The sequence below is a fragment of the Mustela putorius genome, unplaced genomic scaffold, assembly GCF_011764305.1.
Source record: "Mustela putorius furo isolate JIRA1106 unplaced genomic scaffold, ASM1176430v1.1 tig00000450_pilon_pilon_pilon, whole genome shotgun sequence".
Taxonomy (NCBI): domain Eukaryota; kingdom Metazoa; phylum Chordata; class Mammalia; order Carnivora; family Mustelidae; genus Mustela; species Mustela putorius.
The window spans coordinates 2352744-2379911 of record NW_025421385.1 but is presented as its reverse complement, the minus strand read 5'-3'; the positions used below and the strand labels follow the sequence as shown (position 1 = coordinate 2379911).

Sequence of the window (27168 nt, the reverse complement as noted above, 5' to 3'; positions counted from 1 at the left end):
CTGTGGGCAAGCCCACTGTGGACCCACGGGCACTGGGGCCAGAGGGGGGACGGCTGAGGGTCACAGCTGGAAATCTCCTCTGAGCCCCTGCCCAGGAGAGCCCCGACATGGCTGCCCGCCTAGCCAGGGGATAACCTGCTACGGGGAAAGCCACCCCTGCGCGGGGGTCGCTCCTAAGGGAACTGGTGATGAGGAACCCACATGCAGTCGTTTCTCCCAGGTGCACTTAGCAAGGAGCAGAACCCGAAGCGCACTTAGCCCCGGGTTTCGAGGAACCCACAGAGGCTGAGCCAACAGCACGTGGTGCTGCTTCGGTGCCTGCAACGGCACTCGGGCCTTGGCAGGCAGGCAGGCTGACTGAGAAACAAAGCATGGCGGGATCCATGATTCTGTCCGCGTCTGGGGGATGCCAGGGGAGCTACACAGCACAGATGTTGCCGGAGAGGCAGCAGAAGCGGTTCCAACGCACGCCCGCATGTGCGCACAGCACGTGACCTCACCCCCACACTCCGGCCTGAGAACGATGGAGAGTGAGTGGATTCTTACGTGTACTGCACTTAAAACAGTGCCCGGAACAACGGGTCAGAAGCCTGGATCTCCAAGGAGCCATGATCTCAGCCCAAGTCCTCCACCTTCCAGATTTAACCCCAAAGCCCCGAGGGGTTAAACTGACTCGGCCGGCGTCACAGGCTTTGGTCTATCAGGGATGCACCGGCGGTGGGGGGGGGGGGGGCGGAGAACGGCTGGCCACGGCTGCCGTGGGAGAGAGAACCGGCACCGGAAGGTGGAGCGGAAAGGGACCAGTACAGCAGTCAGGGGGTCCCTGCAGCCGGACACCGGAGCCTGCCCCTGCACACATGTGCACACACCGGCACGCATGCACGTCTATGCACACCAGCACACTCGTGCATGCACACACACGTGCACCTGTGTACACAGCTGCACACCACCCACATCTCCACACACACACCTGCACACACCTGCAGGTAAATGCACCGCACACACACGCACCCTTACACACACGCCTGCCGGCATGCACACCCGCTCACATCTGTGTGTGCACACACACACCTGTATAAACATGCACGTCTGCCTGCACACATGTAGCCAGCAGCCCCCAAGAAGTCACGAGCGGGAAGAGAGCCTGGATGTCACCCAAGTCGGCAGGTCAGGAGACCTCCAGGACATGGAGCCAAGAGAACAGCTTCAAGCAGAGGCTGAAGACAAAGACCCAAGCCCACGGGAGTTACAGAGTAAGTGTGACTGATGGAGAGAAGGCGGAGCCACATGCGCGTCCCCAGCTCGGGAAGGGTCCCAGGGAGTGGGGAGCCCTGCACAGCATACTTCCCCTCCAGCCCCAGACCCTGCACATCGATGCTGCCCAACCTCTCTGTCCCCCTTGTAGACCTGCCTCCCCTGCTCAGAGGAGCCCACCCATCCAAGCACCTGGGCGTCCGCTTCTCTGGGGAGGAAACAGGGCCTTCTGACAGTGCCAGGTGTGCAAACGTGGCCCGGAGGAGCTGCTCCTCCGTCTGTGACAACGCACTCATCACACCACGGCCATCTTGCAGTGGGGACCCCCTGTCCGCAACACCCATCACACCCGGTTCCTTCTCCCGCAAGCCTCGGACAGCATCTGCTCCTACGAGGCACAGTTGCCTGAAGGGACCTCGCTCAGCTGGTCAGCTTCCCACCCCAGCGCTTTCTTCCAAATGACCCACGTCTCCCGGGAAAGGAGCTGCCCGGCGTTCCTCCCCGCACCCCGCAGCGGGATGGAAGGTACTTCAGCCGAGGAGAAATGCATCTCACTTTCTTCAGTGAGAACCACCGGGCCCTTCTGCCCCAAGTGGACCCCACAGCCGGCTTCCCTCCCACTGCTACCGGACCAGCGCCGCTGCAGAAAGTAGGCCGCTCCTCTAGCAACGTCTCCCCCACGAAAGACACTCCCGACCCCCCATGCCCCGTGCCTCTGTGTGAACTGACAATGTTCCTTTGCTTCCGTGGGAGGACGGGTTCCCCTTCCTCCAACAGAATCCACATCTGAATCCACGGCAAGGCGGCTGGGACGGACGGCGCACACGGCAGTGATGGGTTCCTGCAGCGTCTGCGGGAGCTCTGGGACGGCAGACCTCCGTGTGCACCGGCCGGGCGCGTGCCCTCGGTCTGACCAGGGAAGAGGAAAAACGGACGTGGGACATAGAAACGATCAACGTGTCCTGGAGCGCACCGGGAGCAGGCAGGGGTGCGGAGGGGAGGGAGCTTGGCCATGCCCACTGTTCAGAGTTCCCAGGGCACGTCCCAGGCCAGGTGCCTCCAGCTGCACGCTCAGACTCTGCTGGCCCAGCACAGGTGACAGGGCTGTGCCGGGGTGGGGGGACCCACAGGACAGGCGGGGGAACTGAGGACACCAATGGAAGCCGGCTGCTAGAATGCTGTGCATTTAAGTCCTCCCGGCCTTTAGGGGCAAATATTGGGAGACTCTGCACAAAACCTCCCCCTCGTATCTATGAGGTTGGCTTGGTGGCGGCATCTTCTCCGTGAGGGGCGGAGCCCAACGTCCTCACACTGCTGGGAAGGGGCGTCCCTCTGTTGTCCCCTGCAGAGGGGGTGTTGTGACAGGGACTGATGAGATGCTGAGGGCTACTCGGAGCCCCCGGCCTGGCTGGTGGAGCCCCGGAGTCCTGGCTGCGTCCCTCCCCGTGGAGCGGCTCTGAGTGCCGGGACGGAAGCTGTGTCTCTGCGGCATGGATGCTCCGGGCCCTGCACGGGGTCACGCCTGTCATCTGCATCCACGGTGGCCCCAGAGACCCTTACATAAACCCAGTCCTGCAAGGTCATGTGTCCACATATGCAGAGTGAACCCATGAGAGCCACGAATCAGCGAATTAACGCTTTCTGTTCCGCAGAAGCAGGGCAAACCTGCTGATTCCCCAACACGGAGTGTCCCAGACATGGAAACACTCGTGCCTCAACCCAGGAAGCCGCATGGGACCCCCCCCCAAATGTCTGTCAGATCAGACACGTGCCCCTCCGCTGCCAGCATTACGTCCTGGCGGCCGGTCCTCAGTGTCCTGAATGGAGAGAGCACCTGCTCCGTGACCCCCCAACATCCACCTCTGGGCCGGTGTCCACCACACGGTGCCACACGGTCAGCCTGTCTGTGCCTGAGGCCTACGTTCCCGCCCCAGGGAGGGCTGCGCAGGGCCTGGGCTCGGTAGCGAGCCTGCGTGTTCCCACCCCAGCCTTGCTGCAGTCTGTCCCCAGGTTCTCCGGGGCGCCGGCTGCCCGTCTGCTCCTCGCGGGGCCGGTGGGGTCGGACCCCTCCAGGCCGCTTCCTTCACCTGCACCACGTTACTCCACGTTTCGTCTGCTCCCGTGTACGACATATCAGGCCCTGACATTTTCTAAGAACTCCTGCCCAAATCGTTTCTCTTCAAAGTGGCTGGGGGCCCCATGGGTTTGAGGCAAAGGCACATTCCAAACAACAGCGCTAAGTGCGTTTCAGGCATTTACCATTTATCCAAGGATCGGAAGGCATATTGGAATCACAGAAGGCTAGGAGGATGCTAGCCAGGGTGCGGGTCCCGTGCCACAGACCCATTAAGAGTCGTCCCCCGAGGCGGGACCAGTGACAGGACAGGGAATGCTGTGTTGGGAGAGTGAACTACACGTTAGCCAAGACGTGATGACAGCCACAGGCATTCCCGGGGCGGCACCGGCGAGCTGGGCGTGAGGGTCCTGGAAGAAGTCCCGCAAAGTGAGCCAAGGTCCAGGACCTCACCGCCCAGCTGGCCGTCCTCTGCCGGCACCTGCTGTGTCCTCCTCCCCCGAGGAGGAACAGGAGCAGAAAGAGGCATCGAGTCGGCAGAGACGAGAAGACAGACGAGGATGAGGACGGAGCACGAGGAAAGGTAAAAGGAGGGAACGGAGCTCAGCCTCCTACCTGTGGCTCGAGCTCCGGCTCAGCTAAAATCGCCCTTTGCCGCAAAGAAAGCCGGGCAGCCGGAGATCCGAGCTCGTGCAGGGACACGAGGGCGCCTGCATGTCCGCCCAGTCAAGGGTGAGACTGAATGACGTCCGACAGAGGACAGACGCCACGCAGAGCAGGACTCTCGCAAACCAAAATTGAAAGAAAACCGGAAATAATGGAGAACAACTTTGTGCCTAAGCAAAGACAAAAGTAAAAAAAGCAAGTGCTTTAAACCATTACCCTCCGTCTCTTATGAAATACTGAGAAGTGGGGTGGGGGCAGGTCAATGTCGTGTGTGACTTTGAGAAGAGCTTCCCAGTGGGCCGGCCCGGCTCCCACCGGGACCGCTGGGCACCGCTGGGCACCGGGCCAGGAAGCACCGCCCACCGCCAAGCACTCGGTGAAAACGAAACGGGTACTTACGAGCAGTGCCCCATAGAACTTAGAGAAGGCTTGTCGGAAGCGGGACAGCATCCTGCCTGAGGCAGAAGTGGCGGCGTAGGGACCCGCTCCTCCTCGAGCGCAGGGCGTCTGAGCCCCCCGCAGGTCGGCGAGCAAACCTCCAAGCGCAGCCGCAGCCGGTAAACATTCGGGCCGATTCCCACCGGGCGGCACCCGGGACGCGGGTTCCTTTCGGCGAGAGCAAACCACAACACTTTTAGCGGCTGACCTAATCCAGCACCTCGGGGTCATTTACTTAATATAGGGCCCGCGGTCGCCATTGGGTGGCGAGCTCCCAAGGTCGGCCACCTGTTGGGCTGAGCGTCTGCCTGGCTCCAGCGGGGCCCAGATCGGACGAGCCGCTACCGCGCAGCCCAGGGCGGCGGGAGCAGGACGCGCGCCGCCCGCGACGAGGCAGCTGGATGCCATCTCGGGTCGCCGCTGTCAGACCCCCGTGAGGCTCCCGCTGCAGCCCGGGGGCCCGCACGGCAGAGCACAGAGAACGTGACTCTCACGGCTGTTGGCGTTGTGTCCACGCGTCCTTTCCTAGACTCCAAGTCGTTTTCAAGCTCTGATCTCCTTGCCCCGTTGGCAGGGCCCCTGCCGCAGAAACCCGAAACCAGGAGTGTGAGCCACGTACAGCGCCGCGCGGCTTAACTGCAAAGCCACAAAGATTCTCTGTTCCTGCGTCCGGCTGTTGTCCTCGGTCTCCTAGACCAGCCCGTCTCTCCGGACCTGGGACGGCAAATATCTGGGGTAGCCTCAGACTGCTCCTGACAGGGCCCCGGCCATTAGGACATGATGGAGGGTTTGTCTGTTTGTTTGTTTTGTAAAGAAACGTCCATACCACAAACACCCAGCCCATGGCTCCCTGAGGGGAGTGAATGGGATGTGCCCCCCCCCCCGCCCCGTTAGGGAGCACGCCCACCGGCTTGGAGGCCTGGCCATCCCCACCAGTTCCTTTCTGTGCTTTCCCAAACCGGCTGACTTGCTGTTAAGCAATCTGGGAGGGAAACCAACAAAAATAAGAGAAACACATAAAAAATACGTTCCATGGACGTGTGTTCTTGCTTAGACAACCTCTCAGCCGAAAGTGAGTCAGCGGGTTTGCCCAGTGAGGACCTCAGGACCTCAGCCTCCGTCTCCCTGAGGCAACAGCGTCCCTGCGGCCCCGGGCAAGGGACTCCTCTCTCATCGGGTTACGACTGTCACCGTCTGTTGAGAAAATTCATGCATGTCTGCACCACGTGCCATGGCTCGCCGCTGCTCGCTGGGAATCTGTGTGACGTTCCTAACAAGAAGATGGAACATGTCTTTACGCCCGTGAATCTCCACAAAGGGGCGGCCCATGCAAACCTCTTGGCCCCGCACGGCTTCTCTGGCACATGGGGACGTGGAAAATGGGTAAGTCGGACCTCCGCGGAGGCCGCCGGCTCAGCCTCACCTTCAGGCGGTCCATGCGGTCAGGGGAGCGGGCGTTGCTTCTCGGGGAACTTGCAGAGAATCTCCGTGTTTGGAACCTCCTGTCCGTCTACGGCCTTCCAAGGCACTGAAGACATGCCGTCCTGGCCCGCTCGGATCCGCGGAGCAGCCCCGTTTCGGAGAGGGTCCCAGTGTGGTTCCTGCTGAGGATGGAGCTCCCGGCCAAACCCGCCCAGTGGCCGCACAGGCGCTTGCTCCCGTCCTCTGGGTCGCACCGGGCTGGGCTGGTGGCGCGGGTCACTGGCGTTACAGCTCCACCCACCCAGAGGGTGGGCAGTGTCTCAGCCCCACTCTGGGGACCCCTTATCCCCGGGCAGCATTCACCACCGTCCACACACGGTTTAATCCAAGCTGTGGAGGTCCCCGAGCTCCAGAAAGTGGCACCGGCCGCCTGCCGACGGAGCCCCCGGTGTCCAGTGGGCAGCACGGTCCCCAGGGCCCCGCGGCACTCCCCCACCCTCCTCGCTGCCCGTGCCCCCCATGGCCGCAGCCACCGCACATCCTCTGCCCGTGACTCAGGCCGGAGCACGAGACGACTGCTTAGGGTCCTTCCCTTTCGTCCCCACACAGACTCAGTCTCTCTGTCGTGCCCTTGGACTCATCATGCTTCGCACCTGTGTGTCCCCTGAGTTCCGCGGCTCCGCCCTGCCCCCGTCTCAGTCCACTCTCCACGCTGTGACCAGACACACTCTCACACCACACCACCGGCTTACAAACCCTTCAGGCCTCTGCCATCCTCAGGAGGAAGCCCAGCTGCCCTGCTGTGGCCTCGGTGCGCCCTTCCTCGCCCGCCTCCCGGCCCCTGCAGCACTGCCACGGCCTGCACAGGGATTCTCCAGCGCAGACCACGTGCCTCCCCGCCAGCGTCCTTGGTCCGGGCCCTTCCTTCTCGAGTCTAGCTGCAGAGAGAAGTCGGGGGTGAGGCCCCCGACCTCTCCGCCTCCAAGGCGCCCTGGGTTATCCTGCATGGCCACAGCTCACCAAGGGAAACAGGTAAAATCAGGTTGTCGCCAGTCACAACGGGAAGCGTCCCGCTCACAGAATGCGTCTTACAGGTGGATGCCAATGGCTAATGTATTGATTAAAACCCCCTCTCCCAATGAGGTCGGCCATGGGAACGACCAGACACAGTTCAGATGTGACCTTTCCTCCTTGTCCTAGGAGAGCAGGTTTCTCCGTGAGAGGGGCAGCAGCGGTTTGGGCTGACAACGCACCCGACGTGTCCTCACGGAAGAAGTAGGAAGAAGAGAACAGTGATGCTTAGCGTGTGAAACTGTAGGGCAAAGGCTTGGGGTAGCGGCACGCAAAGCTGCAGTTACTGGGCTTACGGTCAGAAAGGCTTTGACGCAATTCAGGTAACCTAGTATGTGCCTTTCTGCTTTAAGGTGTCGACCTTCTTCTGCACGAGAGAACAACCAAAGGAGAATGGAAGGCACGATGAGAGCATAAAACCGAACAGATGAGTCCTCCGCCGCCACATCTGTCTTGTGAGCCTACTTCCTAGCTGCTGTCTTCAGGAGAACTTCAGTTCATTCTGGGTATTATTCTCATGTTTTGGAAGAATCTGGCTCCCAGATCTCACAACCGGGTTGGGGCTTGATTTTGCACAAGAGTGGGGGTTACATCTGGAGAAGCACCGCCCATCCCCCAAAGAACTGGGAGACGCCTACAAGGATCGTACTTAACAGACACTGAAATGCCCGTCACAGACACAGCAGTCTTCAAATAGTCATAAGGAGGGTGTGGATCACATACAGAAGGTCGCCAAGGTGATTCAAGGTCAGCTTCCTCTTCTAGAAGCTTCCGCAGATAACCAGCCTCCCCCAGCCACCCACCTGATCCTTCACGATCGCAGCCCCCTGACACGGGCAAGCTCCTGATGAGAGGCGGCCTGGTTTGCGGTGGGAAAATGTTTTATCAAACGCCCTCGTAACAGAGACGGGACTGAGCCGGCGAGAGCATCGTGTAGGAGCTGCGAGGGACACGGGCACACGTCGGCAGCCCACGGAAGTCGCCACGCTGAACACCAGGTGTGTGATCACCAGCGTTCACGGCGAGACGCAGAAGCTCACGCACCCACCGATGACACCCACCGAGCCATGCTGCCACTCCGGTCCTGCCTGGCCACATGCTCGGTCTTGAAAGCATCTGGGTTGCAAGACTCTCCGGGGTCTTTATCGGGAGGACCAAGCACAGATCATGTTCTAGAACACCCACTGCGGGTGTCACTGTGTTTTGTGCAAAGCCTGCAACTGTGTCTCTCTGACCTTGTCCCCCCGTCGGCCACCCTGTCCTTCCGTGGCTGGCCTGTCACATGCTGCCTTGTCTTTCTCTGTTTACAGCAAAATTCCGTGGGTACCGCAGCATAGTTCATTCATTAGGAATTGGATAGAACTTTTTCTATGCGAGGATTTTAAATTAGGATTGTAACTTTTTCAGTTAGTGTTCCGGTCCCAAAGTTTCTAAGATTTTGAATGTTGCACTGCAACCCAATACGTCCCCAAAGCCCTGGCTATTTTCAGCGGGTGATTTTACACGATCCAAAGTTTCTCAGGAGCATGGGGATCGCCTCATGGCTCATGCCCTGTCCTGCCAATCCCTTAGCGAACGCTTTGAAGGGGAGACGATAATTGCATTTCGGGGTTCACTCACTTTCTTCCCAGCTACGGTGTTGGTGTAGGGGGCTCTAACTCATACGCTTAAGCCGCCTTAGCTTTTTAACATTCTGTGTTATTCCTGGAGCTCTGAGAAGTTTGCCGTTATTCACGTGGGCAGATATTCAGGTACAAGTGCTGTAATGCATGATGTTGCGTTTGACCTTCCGAGCAAGCCTCTCTGCCTGGGTGCGAGCCCCCAGCTCCCCCACAAACCCAGGACCTCTTTAAACCGGGTGTTCCGAACTTTTCCCAGATTCATAAAGGTATTTTCGACCATGTCTCTAATGACCGCTGCAGTTCCATTTTGTCCCTCAAGAACGTCTGGGATTCTTAGGTCCCGCTGACTTCTGAGCGTTCCCTCGCCATCAGCTTTCAATTTTGTTGGAATCTGGACGGAACCAGGTCACACCCCTGAGCTCCAGACCTCTCTATCCAGTGTCTGCTCAACGTCTTATTTTGAAGATCTCCAGCGCATGCCAGGGGCCACACCTCTCACAGATCACCCTGACTCCACAAGTGGTGTCCGTCCAGCCACGCGAGCTGCGAACGGGGCCACATTCCTGAAATTCTTCTCCTCGTGCCCCATACCTCCTCCACTGCCTCAGCCCACCGATTGGACCTGTGAGTGGTCCTCAAACTGCCCACTCCTCTGTCTCCCCGCCGCACTCCTGACTACGAGTCAGCTATGGCCACCAGACGCGGACCGCCGCGGCAGCCCTCGCTGGGTCAGAGCAGTCCGAGAAGCCCGGACCTGAGCACGTCACCACCCTCCGCACAGACGCTTCCAGAAAATAGGAGTAAGAAAATGTTTTCAAGTTGGCAAAGGCTGTATTCCCAAAACATGTAGTAAACATCATACTTAGTGAAGAGAATCTAAAATCAGGAGCAAGGACGTCCGTTAATACAAGAAGTGTCTAAACTGCTCCCAAAGGTCCTTCTTTACAGTGTAATGAGATGGTGGGAGGAGGGGGGCGGGGAGGGGGGAGGGAGTGGGGGAGGGGGGAGGACGGGGGGAAGTGGAGGAGGAGGTGGGAAAGGAGGCCTCGAAAGGGCAGATGCCAGCCCTGTGCACAGAACCCCACACACACATACACACGTAAAGGGCAGATGCCAGCCCCGTGCACAGAAATCCCAACAGAATGAAGGCGCTTAAAAGTAACGAGTGTTCAAAATGCTAATGGTTATAAAATCAGCTTAAAATCAACGGCATTTTGGGGCACCTGGGTGGCTCAGTCAGTTAAGCCTCTGCCTTCGGCTCAGGTCATGATCCCAGGGTCCTGGGTTCGGCCCCGCATCAGGGTCCCTGCTCAGCGGCCGCCTTCTCCCTCTGCCTCTCTCTCTGCTTATGCTCTCTCTCCCTCTCTCTCTCTCTCTCTGTCAAATAAGTAAACAAAATCTTTTAAAAAGACAACATTTCTCTGTGCCTACAATAATTAATGAACATTTTTATCAAACTTATGTGATGTATTTTATCAAATGCCTTTTCTGTATCAATACTCATACGGCGAATGTGGTCACTGAGAAAAGACAGGGCGAGCCTGATCAAAAAATGGGAAAATCATGAGAACAGTTTGAAGCGACAGAACCAGATACCTGACTTTAAGTATATGACGAAGCGGAGCTCACTGGACATTAGCAGAGAGGGACAGAGAGAGGAGAGGATACTTTGCGGCCGCCGTGTGCACACGACTCTAACAGGCCGATGGCGCCACGAGTTGGTGAGCGTGGGCGGAAAGGCGGCTCCTCACGCGCGTCTTCTGCGGGTGTGAGTCCCTGTGGCCGATCTGGAGAACACTCGGCAGTAATGTACATTATGTACCCGTGGAATCTGTGGCCTGCCCGTCCCACGCCACGTGGCCTGGAGACCCTACCCCAAAGACTGTAAAGCCACGGGGCAAGCAGACAGCTACTTATGCAGGCCTTAAAAGCAGTGCTGGGGGAGAAATACAACCCCGGGACAGCTATCAAAGTGAACTAAAGTGTCACACACGGCAGTCCCTCCAGTCCACAGGCGCACACAGGCGGCGCAGCAGACCAGACCCCACGGCCAGGACAGAGCCCATTACCACAACCTGTGCCTTGAACAGCAGTCATGAGACTCTGTCTATGAAGCGTCTAAAAAATGCTGAAAGGTTCAATAACAATCTTTAGAATTATTGGTGGAATCGGGATGGTCAGATAAATTCGATTTAGGGAAAGAGTATTACCAAAATGAACAAGGCCCAAGATATCTGTAATCAGTCTTCAGGGATAAAGAAGATTATCCAGAAGAGTCAAGAATAAAGACTGTTCAGAGAAGGTGGTAGGAAAAGAGAAAGAAGCAGCATCGAGTAGGATTCTCCCTTGTGGCTGGCCCTCGGCGATCGCCTTGGGAAACATTCTCACTAACGCAGATATAGGCAGCGTCACCTCTTCCTAGACATGGCAGTGGCCGCCATGAAACCATGCAGCGGGACAGAAACCCAGCTCCGTTTCACCCCGAGAGTGAAACACGTTACGGCAGAGAGAGTTTGGGGAGTAAAGATCAGTTTCCCAAATGCAGCACTAGTCTTGACCTCTTCCTGTTGATCTGCTAAGAACAGCGCAGACCGGAACCTTCTAGAAACAATCGTGGTGGCATGGCAGGGGACACAGCTGGATTACAGGTGACTGTGGTGGGGAAGTAACAGAAGAATTGAAATCCGGTGACTCATATTTCAGGACAGTGAGGATGTGGGCACACCTTAAATAATGGAAAAAATACAGAATTGAGGGGCTTTCAAGAGCCAGGACAGTTCTGAACGAGCAGTTCCAGAGGCATGGCAAGAACTAGATTGCCACGTTAACTGAAGAACTGCCCAATTACCCTCTTTATTAGTTTTATTGTTTGTTATCTTTAAAGAAAATTTTTCTTGCTAAAATTGTATAACCATAGGAAAGAAGGAAAATATTCCCTAGTATAATTAAATCTATGCATTTACACTTAAATTCATATTTAGTTCATTAAAATATTTGTGTTCTCTGTTGATTCTGGAAAAGAACTTATTGAACTCAGGATATTTTTATCATTAAGTAATAACACTGCAGGAACCATAACAGGATTAAGCTTGATGTCAAATTAGTGTTAAATCACTTTTTCAAAAAAAGATTTTATTTACTTATTTGACAGAGATCACAAGTAGTCAGAGAGGCAGGTAGAGAGAGAGGGGGAAGCAGGCTCCCTGCTGAGTAGAGACCCCGATGCGGGGCTCGATCCCAGGACCCTGGGATCATGACCTGAGCCGAAGGCAGAGGCTTAACCCACTGAGCCACCCAGGTGCCCGGGTTAAGTCACTTTAAAAGATTAGTTACTAAGGGTGGCTCAGTCTGTTACAGACTTCAGCCCAGGTCATGACCCGGGGTCCTGAGGGTCCAGTACTGTGTCAGGCCCCCCACTCAGGGTGAAGTCCGCTTTAGGGTTCTCTCTTTCCCTCTGCTCTTCCCCTTATGCGCTTTCTTGTTCTCTCTCTCAAATAAATATACACTTTTTTTTTTTTTTAAGAATATTTACTTGCATTCCACAAACAAATTCCCATCTCGCAGAAAGTTAAGCCACACTCAACGATCTGTCTTATCAGGATGTGGTAAAAGGGTCTGATGCCAAAAACAAAACAAAACAAAACAAAACAAAAGGAAACCAAATTTTGGTGGATCCAGACCCTCTCCCTTTTTCCTGCCCTGTGATGCTGCCACCAAGCAGGACAGTAGGAGGTAGCCAGTGACACTGCGCAGATGGGCACGTGGGGTCCCGCACGGAGGCACGCGGAGCCACGCGGTGTGCGCCGGGACACAGGCAGACCTCACTTCTAATTAAAAAATTAACAGGTGTGAACTTACTGTAAGTTTTCACCACTATGGCTTAATTTCCAAAACATTGAAATCTTCTCATTTTCAACTTTAATTACATTTTCAGAACAGGTGATTTCTCAACTAGAGTCGCTACCATTGATTTCCATGGGCAACAAATGATAGAAACAGTAAACTGCGCCACAAAATTAAAGGTTATTAAGCTCTGTGAGTCGAGTCGAGCTAATTACGTAGACAACCGGGAGAAATGGGAAACACAGGGTACGGGCTGCTCCGTCCGTCCACGCGCAAGAAGAAAAACACGAGCAGGGTGGTGCACGTACGACAAGCCGAGAGCCTGGACAACGGTCCCTCCTCACTCTCGCACCTCCCGTCCCTTGCCCTCGGGACATCACTGGTCCCTCTTCCCTGGCACTGGGCAGTCACCCATGCTGGGTGTTTGTAAACGGCTGCAGGGTGCTCTTCCGACAAACCTGACACGTCACTGCTTTTATTAATACAAGAACCCCAGATCCCTCGTCCTGGAAGCCAGAAATAACGACAGGGCATGTACTTGAGATAGCTATGGACAGAGAAGAGGAAGCCAAGGCTGGTTTGGTTTCACCTCAACCTTTCAAATCACATTCCACTTGTAGTTATTATTATTCTGGTCACCACCTCTGTCCCCCAGGAGTCACACCCGCAGGGAGACCGGTGAAGATGAAGAACCGGACACACAGGTGGGTCGAGAGGGTCCGCAAATATCAAATAACAAAAGGGAAAAGCAGAGGAGGAGGGAAGAAATGAAATCCGGTCCCGGTGCATGTTTTGTCCGGCTGTGTTCCATCTTTCCCTGCCACGGTTGGGATTTACAGGTGCATAAATGTCCCCTCTCTATTCTCCAGGATGGATTTAATTATCGTCAAGAAGTAATTTTCAAATAAACACTTCAGTTTCTGTGTGAGCCTGATTCATCACAGCTGAAAACAAATTAGGGGTTGCAAAGGTCCACATTGTGTAGGGAACAACTGTGATTTTCCAAACGGAAGGACAGCTTTAAGCACCTGAGAGAGCTTCAGTTTTCATAGGTGCCATATTCCATATTTAACCAGAATCTGCCATAGAAAGTCACGTGCGCCATCCCGAGGGACTACGAGTCAAACCAGGGCAGCGTGAGTTTAGTCATACTCGTGTCTTAAGCCTTCCATGTATTCTGCTCCTTTCCTTATCAATCTCCTGGGTTGTTGCTGTTAAAGACACACTTATGACACCGTCTTGAGCACATCAGCTGAAGACCATGTAACGTGAACCTCCAAACACCAAAAGATTTGGTTCAATTTCACTTTCTATGTTGTGCCTCATTTTGAATGCGAAGTGCTAAGGATAAGACTCTCGCCATCACCCCCGCAGATGCCGGGGCGTTTAACCAGTAATACCCGATTTAGATGGGTCCCCAAACATCGCTCCCAGCACTGACTGCTTCCCCAGCACAATGTACTCTGTGCCACACTCCTCAGTCCACTTTCTTATGCAATAATGTGTCTGTGCACACACCTCATGCGAGGGGGTGCAGTTGAACACTGTCCCTTTGTTATTTCCTGGGAGCCTGTATCTTACGCTTTCAGGAGATGGGACACATGCTCTTTTCCCTATTCCTCTCATGAAGAACAAGTGAATACTCTCGATATCTTATAGAAAACAAACCTTAGAGGACTCTGAAATGTGGGGAGAGGTAAGCAGGTCAGCTCCAAGTTTCAGGGCTCGAGGAATGACATAGCGGTGGTCAGTCCCCAGGGTTTTCTTTTTGTCTCATGCATCCCGCACCTGGAGCTGAGGAAACCAACAGTCCCAAACACCAGCAGGCACAGAGGAAAAAAAGAAGAAACCTCGACAAAAAAGCCTGTCCTGTCCTGTGGGGGAGCCTGGAATCCTTCCTCGCCAGGCTGTAATGAGGGTCCAACACTCCCATAGGAGGCTGTTTGGAAGCCAGAACACCCCCTTCTGTTCAGCAGTGACAGATGCCCACTCAGGAGTCAGTGGAAGAGGGGTGGTCTTGCTCCCCTCTCTGTAGTAATGAGGTGGCAACTGCACTTCTGGGGTGGTGTGTGAGTACACTTGTGAAACCCAAGCCTTAGAAAGGATCTGGGGTCTCACAGCATAAGAACAAAAAATACAGATTTCAACAACAACAACAAAAAAACAAAACAAACAAACAAAAAAAACCACTCATCACACCAGGAAAAACCAGGAAGATTTCAATCCAAATGAAAAAAAGACGACCAACAGATGAAAAAACAGGATGACAGAGATGTTGGAATCATCTGACAAAGATTTCAAAGCTGCCATGAAACAATGCTTCAACAAGAGATTGGAAACAGGGGGCTCCTGGGTGGCTCAGTGGGTTAAAGCCTCTGCCTTCGGCTCAGGTCATGATCCCAGGATCCTGGGATCGAGCCCCACATCGGGCTCTCTGCTCAGCGGGGAACCTGCTTCCTCCTCTCTCTCTGCCTGCCTCTCTGCCTACTTGTGATCTCTCTCTGCCAAATAAATAAAATTCTTAAAAAAAAAAAAAAAAGAGATTGGAAACAGGTTGAAACAAATAAAAATAAATAAATAAAACCTTCAATTAAGAAACAGGAAATATATGGAAGAACTAAGAGGAAATGTGGAATTTGTAAAAAACAATAATCAAAATTAAAAGTTTGCAGTTTGGGCCTAATAGCTGAACAGAGGAAACAGAAGAAGGTATTAGTAAAAAGGAGAACAAAACAACAGAAGCTCTCCCCTCCAAATCTAGAGAAAGCGCAATACCAGCCCAAAGGAAGCATAGAGCAGGTTGTACATAAGTACAAATATACATGAGGAAATGAATGAATGAATAAATAAAAACAAAGAGCAGTGATCAATGAAATTAAAAACTGACTAATAATAGAGAAAATCAATGAAACCATGAGCTGGGTTTAGAAAAAGTTCAGTAAAACTGACAAACCTCTCACAAGACTGACAAAAGGGAGAGTGTGAGAGAGGGAGAGTGAGCAGCCACAAACTGCCAGCAGCAGGCATAGAGCAGGGGGCATCACTACAGATCTTACAGACATCAACGGTTAATAAGGGATGCAGCTCAGCACACAGACATTTGCCAAGGCAGGTGAAATGCACCTGGGGATGGACATGCTGCTGGCACGGCCCAGCCACCTGTGGGGGATCTTTGAAGAGGTCTGCACAGGCTGGAGAGGGAAGTTCAGTGTCATCTGGGCAAGAAAGTCCGGGTCCCGGGCCCTTGGAGCACAGTGAGAACGGAGGGGAGGGGTTCAGAATCTGGAGGAGCAACCTCTGATGAGGGACAGGCCAGATGCAGACCAGAACAAGCTCCTGAAGCCCAGGTCCTAGGACTGGGGATCCTCTTTTCCAGATTGAAACACTATACTTATTAAAGATCTTGGGGTTTTTTTGCTGTTGAGAAGGAGATGACACCCATAGACAGATACAGAGGACACTAGGTACTTGGGGCTAAATTAACACCCATCGTGTAGGTTTCTATGAGGCTTTGCAGCTGCACCATTCACTATCTGACAAGAACTTATGGGGCTTCTGTACCGAGCCAAGAGCTGGGCTTAGAGCCCGGTGGTAGAAAGACCCAAGAGGGGCCACAGCAGCCTAGAGAAAGAGGTACCACAGTCTGCAGTGGAGAAGCCAGGAGCTCCACAAGCTGTGGTGGTCACCGCTCTTCCTGTGAGGTCTCGATGCAGCCCTCCAAGGACCACAGATTTGCTGTGTCCCTACATGTCTGGAACATTACTGAAACCGGAGGGCTCTGCCTCCTCGATCGCCCATCACCTATGCTGCCGTGTGTTCTATGGACAGATATGACCCGAATAGCTACCGCAACACAAAGTTGATCCCGAGTTTTCTCTCTGTTGTCAGGGAAATAAGCCACACCATGTGTCTGTGAGGTGCATTAATCAGAACATTCTAGTACATATTTGGGGGCTGACCATCTGAGACCTCCACCCGGTGGGTGCTGTGCTGTCAAGGGCATGCTCCGCCAGGACAGGGACGGTGAGTGACTTGCTGGTCTACCCTCTGGTGGGAGGCAAGGCTCTGCCGTGAGGGTAAGAGTGCCGGATGAAGGAGGCCTGCACCCTGACAGCTCGCTGAGAAACTGAGCTGAAAAACACAGGCACAGATCGAGAAAACCATCACAGGATCACAGGCGGATCCATCTTCTGCAGAAGCTGCCTCATTGGCTCGCAATCCGCTGTCTCGGACGTCTCGCTGGCGCTGACGCTCCTGTTCCAGCACCGGCAAGTCCTGCCCTGCCCGCGAGTCGTGCTCACTGCCCTCGTCCAAACAACGCTCGAGTCTGGTTTCTTGTCAGACGGTGCCAGCCCTAGCTGCCCAGCTCAGCTCTGCGGCCACTGGGCTCCTAGAGATCAGAACACACAAATCTGTGGCTGGATTTCACGTGGAGAAAGTGGGAGGGCTTTTTTGTTTGTTTTGTTTGTCAAAAGAGCAGATTTTCTTCGGTGCCGTGGGCCATGCAGCAAACAGGCAGCAGACCCTGCTTCTGTTCTTTTAAATAAAATCTGGACTATGGCCCTGGGCAGAAATGCAAACACATTCACGCATGATGCAGAGGGAAAACAAATAACGGAGGAGTGGCTGACAATAGGAGAAGAACACACAGGTGGATTCCAAGTCCTGGAACTGAGCTCGTTCCTGGCCCGACGCCGTCATAGGCTCAGACTCACTCTCCCAACCAGAGAACCCCACAAAACCGAGTCTGTGAAATACTCCACGTGAAACCAGAGGCAAAAATGAACGCGTCTCACCTGTGCTGTCCTGGAGGTCAATGTGGGCCACGTCACGTCCTTTGCAGAGGTGGCGGGTGCATGGTGTTCTAAAACTAGAGGAGGTTCCCGGGGCTCTGGGGCACCCGCTGCTCAGCCCACTGCTGTTTCCTACAAAGTCAGTCTGGTGTCGCCCGCATCAGCCCCACGGCTGCCTCCGACTCCAGGCCCCAAACCCCACTGCTCGGTGCCCAGCTTCCAACGTGGCTTCTGACGTGGCTTCCTGGTCTCAAGATCTCCGCAGGGCCCGCCTCGGACAGCTTGTGCCAACTGTGTCAGTTCCCTGGTCGGTTGTCAGAGAGGGACCCTTCCTGCCTGTCACCTAGCCTGACCCCAGCCCCCAGAGGACCGCAGGGGTCACCCCAACATCCCACAGTGTGTGAGGCAGGAAGGGGCTCATTCTCCAGTCTGGTCTGCGTGCCACTGGCTTGAGATGCAAAACACATTCTCACAATAAAGCGACACGTTGGGTGGTGTGTGGGTCCTTGTGATACACCACAGGAAAGCCGTGTGGCTCTGGGCAGGGGCCTGGCCCTCCAGGTTTAGGTCCTGAGAAGACACATCCACGAGACAGAAGACGGAGGGGAGAAGGCGAGAGAAGCTAGCGTATTGACTGGTCTGTTATGGGTTGAACTGTGTCCCCTCAAAAGATCGGTTCAAGTCCTCCTCCTAGAACGGTGAACCTGACCTTATCTGGAGATAGGGTCTTGGCAGGTGTCATGGAGATGGGCCATCGGGGTGGGCCCTGGTCCAAACTGCCTGAGTGCTGACAAGAAGAGAAGACAGATGCAGGGCAAGGAGTCCGTGGGAGGAGGCAGGCGGAGGGCCAGTGTGTCGACACGTGGGGAGAGCCGTGCCCGGCCCGCGGCCCAGCACAGGGGGCGGGTTCTTCTGCGGAGCACGGGGAAGAAAGCAGCCCCACCAACATCTTAAGCGCAGGCTCCTGGCCTCCAGATCACCAGAGAATTCATTTCTAAGCGGCCGCACACGTGCACGAGCAGCCGCAGGAAACCAATACCTGGCCCTGGTGAGCTTCTGTCAAAGGGCACAACTTGGCTTCGGCACCCTGTGTTCTAGATTGTTCTCTTCAGCTCGGGGGCCCAGGCTCACTGCCCTCAGTGCTTGTGCAGGGGCTGGGCCAGGCCTGTCTCCCTCCTGCCTTGTGCTTCCCTCCCAGAGGAGCCCTCGGGGGCTTATGGCACAAGCGGCAGACGACATCGAGCTCAGCAGCGCGGGACGGTCTGGACAGCAGGTCCGTGTTGTGACAGTGAGGGGGCAGTACAAGGACACCGGGGCAGGAGAAAGCTTCATGGAGGGAAGCACGCAGGAGGGCAGGGCGCCTCCTCCTGGCCCCTCGGTCAGGCCTGGAGCAGAGACAGCAGCCCCGTGCAATCCACCCCATCGCCCTTCTCTGCCCCTTGGCTCAGGGAGGCCAGGTCAGCCCCACTCCAGGAGGACGAGGCTGGCAGGTGCAGCTCCGCTCCGGAACCGCGGTTCCCGCGTGCCACCCCTGGGCTCCGGCCATCAGGTCAGGTGCACGTGGGAATACCGGCCCCAGCCGCTGCCGCTTAGAGCAGAGTACACCTGGGTGTGGGGGCACGGCCAGGCGGAAGGTGGCCAAAGGTAGAAACTTCCAGGCAGAAGACAAAAACACCCTCAGGTGTGACGGGCAGCGCGGCAGCTACAGCTAATAATGCTGTGCTGCCCACTGGAGAGCTGCGAAGGAAATCGATCTTAAATGTTGCTGCCAAAGAAAGAGATGGCTACGCGGTGAAGCATCGGGTGCTAGCGGGAGCCCGGGGCCACCACCTCGCAGCAGACTCCGCAGGTGGGCTACAGCCTACACCGGCCCGTGGTGCAGCTCAGCCACGTCTCAACAGAGCTGGCAAACAGGAGTAAGAAAAGGCAGACTTGCAGAAGAGAAAAATCCCAAAACAGACTGAGGTGTACGTAAGACTTCAGGACATAAGTGCTGTTTGAAGTCAGAACAGAAAGGAACGGTTATAAGAACCAGTGAGTAGAAAGGGACAGGTGGAGAGTTTGGGAAAAAAAATAAGTTAAATCCCTACAATACACCTTACAATTGAAGATGCCAGAAAAACTAAAAGTCTAAGTATGAAAAATCAACCCTGAAGAAATAGAATACAGTAAGGCTGAGTGTTTATGTCGTCTTTTGACGGATGTGACTTTTCTAAGCATGAAATCAAGACTGAGTTTTAAACTTTGGATGTCATAATAATATAATCAAAATTTAAACTTCAAAAAAAATATTTGCACCCTGCCTAACAACGACTTGATGTGCCTGTGAAGAGCTGCCACAGATTCGTGGGAGCAGAAAAACGCGTGTGCTGAGCTTCTAGAAGGAGCCGGGAGTGGGCGGGACTGAAGCCCAGGACCCAGACCAGGGTCGGGGCAGACGAAAGAGGACAAAGGTGGAAGCTCAAGAACAGAGTGGGGGGAGGGCTGGGGTCCCCGACACATTCAGCCTCTCTGCTTGAGTTCCAGAAGGTTCCCAGAATACAAATTAGCATGCTGGAAAGGCGTTTCTTCCATAATTAACTTCTCTCTGGGGCAGACATATTTGATATAGATTTTCACAGTCATGATTGTTTTATTGATTTGTCATTTTCTTACAAAGACAGAAACAGCGTCGGGAGTCTATCTGCACTTCGTCTGATTAGCTTCCTTAGTCACGGGCACCGGGGAGCAAGCGCAGGTCTTATCTGGGGCAGGTCGCTGCCACTCCGCGGGCAGACGGCCGTCGTGGAGGCTGGCCTGGGCAGGACACGAATGCCCAGCAGGACACGGCACTCAGCCTCATTTGTTAGCCAGGACTTCAGTCTCCAAGAGGACCCCTAAACCCACTCATCGGGAATAACAGAAAGCCTTGGAAAACAGTGTTCCCTTTAAAAAAGACTAAGCGTTCCATGTTTCTTTGAATAAAATTAATAACCTTAGGGCCATATCGAAACCTCAAACAATACATATTGCCTTTTTAACCACAGAACAGAATACAAACCTATCTGAAAATATAAGTTCGTGCACACATTAAATGATCAAAAGAATTTCACAACACAGATGAATGAGGATGTGTTTCCCAGAAAGTAACTAGCAAGTATTGTAAGAGAGACTTATCTCAAAATCTCACCAGCTCTTGCAAAATACTTGCCCCCCCCACACGCACACACACACACAGACACACACAGGCAATGGAAATTGGACATATACTGTGAGGTCAAGGGCATCTCAGTAATGCACCTTGAGTTCACGGAGAGTGAGGTCTCCGTCGTTTTAAACCGTGAGTCAGGTCTGCAGCCTGTCGACAGAGCAGGGGGAGGCTGACGGCTGCGGATGCAGCCGCTGGGTTCCTTCACACTCGCCTGTGGTCTGGGGCCTGAGCACACACGTGTGTGCATGAACAACCAAGCATCAGAAAGTCACTAAGAACCACAGGAAGCGAAGACCATGAGGCTGTTTCCTAACCACAGAGGAGACGTCCTCCTCTGGACCGGAGGCGGACTCTGAAAACGAAGCCAGCGGACGACGCAGCAGCCGGCAGGACATCCCTGTGGAGCTCCAGGACGTCCCTGTGGAAAACGCCCGTGGACAGCGGGTCCACGCGTGGGTGGGCCTGAGATACAATACCTTATGTACGGGAAGGGAAATTTGAATTTCATACTGTTTTCGTGGATCGTGAAAATTTTTTTAATCTTCCCCCCAGCCATTTAAAAAATGTCAAACTTATCCTCAGCTCAAGGACCAGACGGAGATGGGTGGTGGGCACTGGTCTGCGTCCCTGGCAGGGTGCCTCCATCCTGGACGGTCAACGAAGGGCTACCCTTCCAACGGTGAAAGCCAGAATGAACCCCAGCCTGCCTGTGGAAGGTTCCAGAGAGATCACGAGGAGGGAGCGGCTCTTCCGGGACGAAGGTGCTGGGGGCTGCGCAGCCCCATCCCGAGCGCCTCCCCGTGCCTCGCGGTGCTCACGACGGCTCTTTTCTCTCGCGCTATCTCTGCCGGGCCCTTCGCTGCGACCCCCAACGTGGCCCGGACGCTCAGAGTCTTCTGCCCTTTTCACTTTTTACATAACCAGAACGTACGCAAGCCATGACACCCGTAAGGCCTTTAAATGAATCGACTCCTGCTTCAGAGTCAAGTGTGAGCGCCCCACCCCGCCGTCTGTCATTCAGTTCGGTACTTACACGGCACAGGTTGTCCGTAGGGATGTCTCTGGGCAGCCGCTTCCATCTTGAACAATCTTCTTAAGCCTTGTGATGTGTATTCTGGATCCAGCCAAGAGTTTGACTAGATAGTGTTAAATAGATCCGAAAATAAATGTACCTCGTGTTCTGCCCGCTTATCACTAAAAACACCAACCAGTGGGGAGATCCTCAATGTCATCATTTTTCAGATTGGAAACCACTCCTTTCTGCTCAGGAATCGCAAGGGGCACGATCATCGACCTCGCGTTCCTTCTGGTGGTCACCCTGGTGATGCTGGTTGGAGCGTACCTAGGAGATCCTATGAGGAATGTTCGTATTATACTTTGCAAATTCTACGCCCAACATTCAGCAGATCTGCGGAAGGGAATTCATGTCAACTTTCTCAGAAATGACAACTTCGGGACGTGCGGGAGAAAGAACTTCAATCTGAACATTTAGCTGGTTTAAATCCCCAAGCTCCCAAATCTTAAGATCTCTTTGTTTCCTCCTTCTTCTTTTATTTTTAGAGAGAGAGAGAGAGAGCATCAGTGAAGGCAGGGGGAGAGGGAGAGAATATTCAGCTCCACGCCCAGTGCAAGGCTCAATACAGGACTCCATGTCATGACCCTGAGATCATGACCGGAGCTGACATCGAGAGCTGACGCCTCACTGACCGAGACACCCAGGAGCTTGGGAAGAGCCATTTCTTGTCATTACTGACTTTCATTTCTCATCGTAATAATCCAGTACAGATTTTAAAATAATAGAACACTATAACTTAGATATCTTTTCATTAAATAGCTATTCATATTTTATTTTACATAAGAAGTACCCAAATGTTAGGTGAAGCCAATACAACATAACTATCATTCAGAGACTCCTACTACATACTGAGAACGCGGCAGACACTTTCTTCTGTCGGACGGCAGCATCATATTAATTACAATATCCATCTTCCAAGATTACAACAAAGAATAGGTTTCTAACAATTACAATCAAAAGATGAGTATGTTAACTACATTAAAGAATGTTTCCGTGTCAGGCGCTAGCACTGAAAGTTGAATGTCACCCACACACCTTCCCCCAAAGTGAGCCAGCTAACCCAGGAGGAAACCCAGGGCTGTCTGACCCAGAACCAGAGCCTTCAGCTACCATGTTGCTGCTTCTTAAAAAAAAAAAAAAATGTGAGACAAAGGAAGGCATTAGCAGAGGAAATTGAGTAAGACTTGAGTAAGAAACTAGCATTGAATAATTAGCTTTTTGAGGGCGGTTTGACCACCTTCCTAATTCAAAATGAGAGGAAAGTCTTGGTCATAAGAAACGTGGCCTTGATTTACATGAGGTCTAGCTGGCGCTCCGTGTTTGTCAGTGACCTGGCACAGCCCTGTTAGCGCGCGATGCCCGCCCTCACGCACCTGGGGAGGAAAACCAGGCAGGAGCGACCAGTCCCTACAAAGTAGCAAGGCCCCCTCCGCCCTTCTTGCTGTTAACGCCCCGTGCCCTGAACACCTCCGCAATGTCTGTGCCATAAACTCCCACGTTTGACCCAAGACACCTAAGGAGAAGGTACTTTCTGAGAAGCAGCATGTTCGATACGAAAGGGTAATTTCTCTGTTGAAAGTCCCGTACTGCACACTTCACGGAAAACCCGGCCAGCGGCGGGCAGGGCTTGCGGCTGGAGCGGACCTGCACTCATGGGAGGGCTCTATTGCTATTTTAGGAGACGGGTAATTACTTATCGATTTCATGAGGATCACAACTCCAAATCTGTAATCAAATTGGTGTGACTAATGAAAGGTTTTATGTTGAAAGAGTCATAGACCAGGGCAAATTAAATACCAAAAGCGCACATGCTGGAGACACGGATAGTTTCTAGACCGGAATCTGCCAGCCAGACCTGAGCGTGGACGTCTGTCCTTTGGGCACTCCTCGTTTCCAGCATACGCACGGGACACTCCGTCTCCCTGTTACGGGACTGACATCAAAGGAGTCTGTGTGGCTGGGAAGCCAGACCCAAGCTGTAGGTGGGGCTTGGTGGGGCCGGCAGAAGTCCCTCTGCTGCTGTGGACATAAACAGTCACTGTCCACGTCTGCTTCCGCACCCTTAAAATGAGGAAGTTAGAACCGGTGGCTGCGCGGTCCTCCCGGGCTCTGGCGTAAGGCAGGGGACTTGTTTGGGCAAGCAGAGGCCGGCGCTAGGAGGGCCGTGGGCAGAACAACGGTCCTGAGGTGCTCAGGCATCATTGTTTGCAACAGGAAAACCCCCAAACTCTGAATGCCCGACTCGAAGGAAATGATTTCATAGAGCCTGGCAGTTTCCTGCCGCTGTCTAAAAGAATAACGCACATTCACTTCGAAGACACACTGTTGAGTGGAAATAAACAAGTTGCAGTTATTATTATATGACCCCTCTCAAAATACTGCTGTATACTTTACACGCCCAAATATAAGTTTCTAAGAATAAAAAGAAAAGCCCTTTAAAGCAGGTGCCCTTGGTAGGATGACAATTGGGGTAGGGGATACTTTGTAGTCTGAGTAGACACTTGCCTTACCGATAATATTTCATTTTTCACAAGGTGATTCCATTCTAATAATAATGACAAATAAATGACATCGGGGGGGGTGGTCTGTCCCTTGATCATAGCTGCCCTAAGACGGTACTGGCTCAGGACACAGTACACAGCCCAGACCCTGGGGCCCAGCATGCAGGACCCCACTGGTCCAGCGGAGAGCCCCTGGAGACGGACGGACGGTCATGGTTAGTGAGCGGAGGGGCCCTGTGAGGAGGGAGAATTCTCGGTGGAGCATGGGTGGGCCCAGAGGGCTCCGGGGCCGGAGCACCCTGGCCCTTGAGTCTGATGAAGAAAGTGCCGAGCAGACACCCAGGTTGGAGTTAGGACATCTGCATCTGAGACCCACGCTCGACTCGTATCCAGGCTGGGGGTCAAGTTCTGAGCTCCATTTTCCCCATCTGGAAGAGACGGATCTCTGTGACCGTGTCATACCTCGCACGGAGGATTCGGAGATCCGTGAGGGGATGCACGGGCAAGTCCGCTGTTGACCAGCGGCTCATCAGCTACTCACCTGGCTTCTTGAAAGACTTTTACACTTTTTAAAACTACAGCTATTGTTCTGCAGTAAAGGGAAGTCAAGGCAAAAAAAGAGTTGGCAGGTCCGATGCCAGAGCCCTCAGAAGACAGGTGGGATCAGGAGGGAGCGACTCGGATGCCGGGCAGTTTATCCCGGACTCGGCAGGTGCCTCTGCAAGAAATGAACGCTCGCTGTTGCCGGTCACAGCATGAAGGCGGGTCTGTGTCGCAGTGGAGCCCAGACTCCAGAGACGGACCACTCCGGTTCAAATCCCACCTCTGCCTTTTATGAGCTGTGTGACCCTGGGCAAGTGACTTCACCTCTCTGTTTTATCACTTCCTCGTCTCTAAAACATAAGAATGTCACCCCATAGGTAGTGAGGAAGGGGAGTTGATGGTTACAAAGTACTTAGAGCAGCGCCTGGGGCATAGCCACGCAGGCATCTGTGAAGTCAAGCCGGCGTGCCCATCACCAGGACGTCCACCACCCAAACAAGCAAGACCTCCTGGCAGGCCGCCGTGACGATCCGGGGCTGGTGACGCCCACGCACCCATGCCAGGCCCGCCAGCCTTGGCCCTCTCGCGGTTCCCTGCTGCCCACCACCTGCTGCGCGGGCTGGCGGCACTTGCTAAGGGAAGGTTTTAGAGCGTCTCTCCAGGACTTCCTTCCTTCATTCACTCATTCAAACAGTTAAAAGGAATTCCAGTTTTCTGAGCAAAATCACACATGAACGTGCTAAAAGTTCTTAAGAACAGAGTGGGGTGCATCCTAGCAGGGCTGGCGGACCAGCGTCCTTCACGACCGAGCCCTTTATTCCCAGGGCAGGGCCCACACAAGGGCCAATCCCACGCACGGAGCTGCTTTGGAATGTTTTGCAACAGAATCAGCAGAACTGGGAGTTTAATGGAAGCCCTGTCCTTGTTTTGCAACCTCTGTCTGTCCACTGAGCTGTCTGCCTCGGGAACCACCAGCTCAGAGGACAAAGGTGGGCACCAAAGCTGGGTCAGGTCCAGACGCTCACAAACAGCCCCGTTTCCCTCACGTGGCCCTGCCCGCCAAACACCCCAGAGCAGGAAAATACAATCTGGAAAAACGTATGACCTGGACACAGCGTGATTGGAGAACACACGCAGAATCTACCAGAAGGCGCTGGTCCGCTCAGTGCCTTGTTAAGGCTCGACTGCCCAGAAAAGCAGCCTACTTCTCGGGAATGGGTAAAACGGACGTAGGGTCATGGCTCCGAAGGCCCCGACAGTTGGGTGTACATTCCAGCTCTGTGAGCCAATCACTGCGCCATCCGGCCTCGTCTCAAACCCGCGAAGAACGCGTGGAGGCGGAGGCCGGATCCTCTCTCCTTCGGGGGACAGGATGGGCCGGGACGCACCCCAAGGAAGAGTGTTCTGTGAGGCCAGCTGGCTGCAACACAATGGAGAACCCGAGGAGGAGCCACGGGACCAGGAGGACACGCAGGCAGGCTCTAAAGCTACTGTCCCCGCGTCCCCAGGAGTGGCAGGCCACTGAGGCCACGGCTTGAGCTCAGCATCCCCTGTCAGCAGCTGACGGGGCAGAGTGCCCTTTAGTCTGTCTGTCCGGCGTGGACTCTCTCGCACCCTCCTCTGGGGTCGCAGGAGACAAGTGCCACGAGGCCTGTGGGGGCAGCCGGAAGCCGGTCACCAGCGGAAAGATTTTCCACTTCCTTTGATCTCATCCTCTGAAACACCCGGACTCTGTGCTCCTCTGGGGACGCACGAGCGTCCCTTCTGGACATCTCCCGGGCACTCCCCGTTGCTACAGGTGCCGCCGTCTCGGCTCCGGCTCAGGAACTCCCTGCCCCAGACGGGGGATCTCTCTCTCTTTGAGCGGCTCCTTCTCTGTGTGTCCTTGTGACTCCACAGGCCCCCACGGGACACTGGCTGCGTCTTTCTCGAAGCTCACTGCAGGGTTTGGGGTCTGCATGCCCAGGGGAAGGACAGAGTTCTGTCCCGATGCAGAATATAAGGCCGAAAACAGGGCCCGAGTGGGGTCCGGATAAAGTTGCTAGAAAAAGCAGAGTTGAGCCAGGGCAGACGTGTCTTCTGTTGGACGCAGCCCTGCAGCGCGAGCCTGGGCCCTGCCAAGTGTCCCGGGCTTGAGGCAGCTTCTGCTGCCACGTGGCCGTGACCCTGGCTTGGAGCAGAGTCTCCGATTCTTCAGAAAAACCAAAGCACTCACTCCTCGGACCCGAAGGCGGCAGCACGGGGGAGCACACGCACATACCACACACATGTACATGCGTGTGATGTGCACAGGGAGGGAGAGAGACCCACTCCCCGAGCACAGCCTCGTTCCCCATCCGGGATCCCTAAAGCATCCTGCAAGGATAAGCTCTCATTTCAGAGAAAATGCGATCATTTCCTAAAAGCCGAGCAAGTTCAGCAGAGCAAGTTCACATTCTCCGAGCACAGGGCCACGCGTGACGGTTTTCTCCCTTGTCCAGCTGGGACTTGGGTCCGGCCGTGCACACGGCTCTGACATTGGGCCGACGGGAGCTCCCGAGCCCACAGAGCCTGCCAGAGGCGAGGTACAACTCCTGACCTTGTGGTTCCTCTGCTCGTGCGTCGTGGCTGCTTTGCTCCGTGAGCTGTGGGGCTGCTGTCTGGTGCGTGGGCTGGCACTGAGTGCGTCCCTCCAAA

The 27168-nt window shown here is 54.4% G+C and overlaps 1 protein-coding gene across 6 annotated transcripts in view; it reads right to left on the bottom strand.

Moving 5' to 3' along the window:
- RPS6KA2 (ribosomal protein S6 kinase A2) overlaps positions 1-27168 on the bottom strand; it is a 294983-nt gene that overhangs the window by 194711 nt on the left and 73104 nt on the right. The window contains exon 1 of one of the 6 annotated variants that reach the window (XM_045080054.1): positions 4394-4575. The exons of 4 other annotated variants lie outside the window; for them this stretch is intronic. In XM_045080054.1, coding sequence (XP_044935989.1) covers positions 4394-4444 — 51 coding nt within the window. In that variant the 5' untranslated portion in view covers positions 4445-4575. Of the gene's footprint in view, positions 1-4393; positions 4576-27168 lie in introns of those variants that run through there. One more of the 6 variants, XM_045080055.1, reaches the window with a different exon arrangement.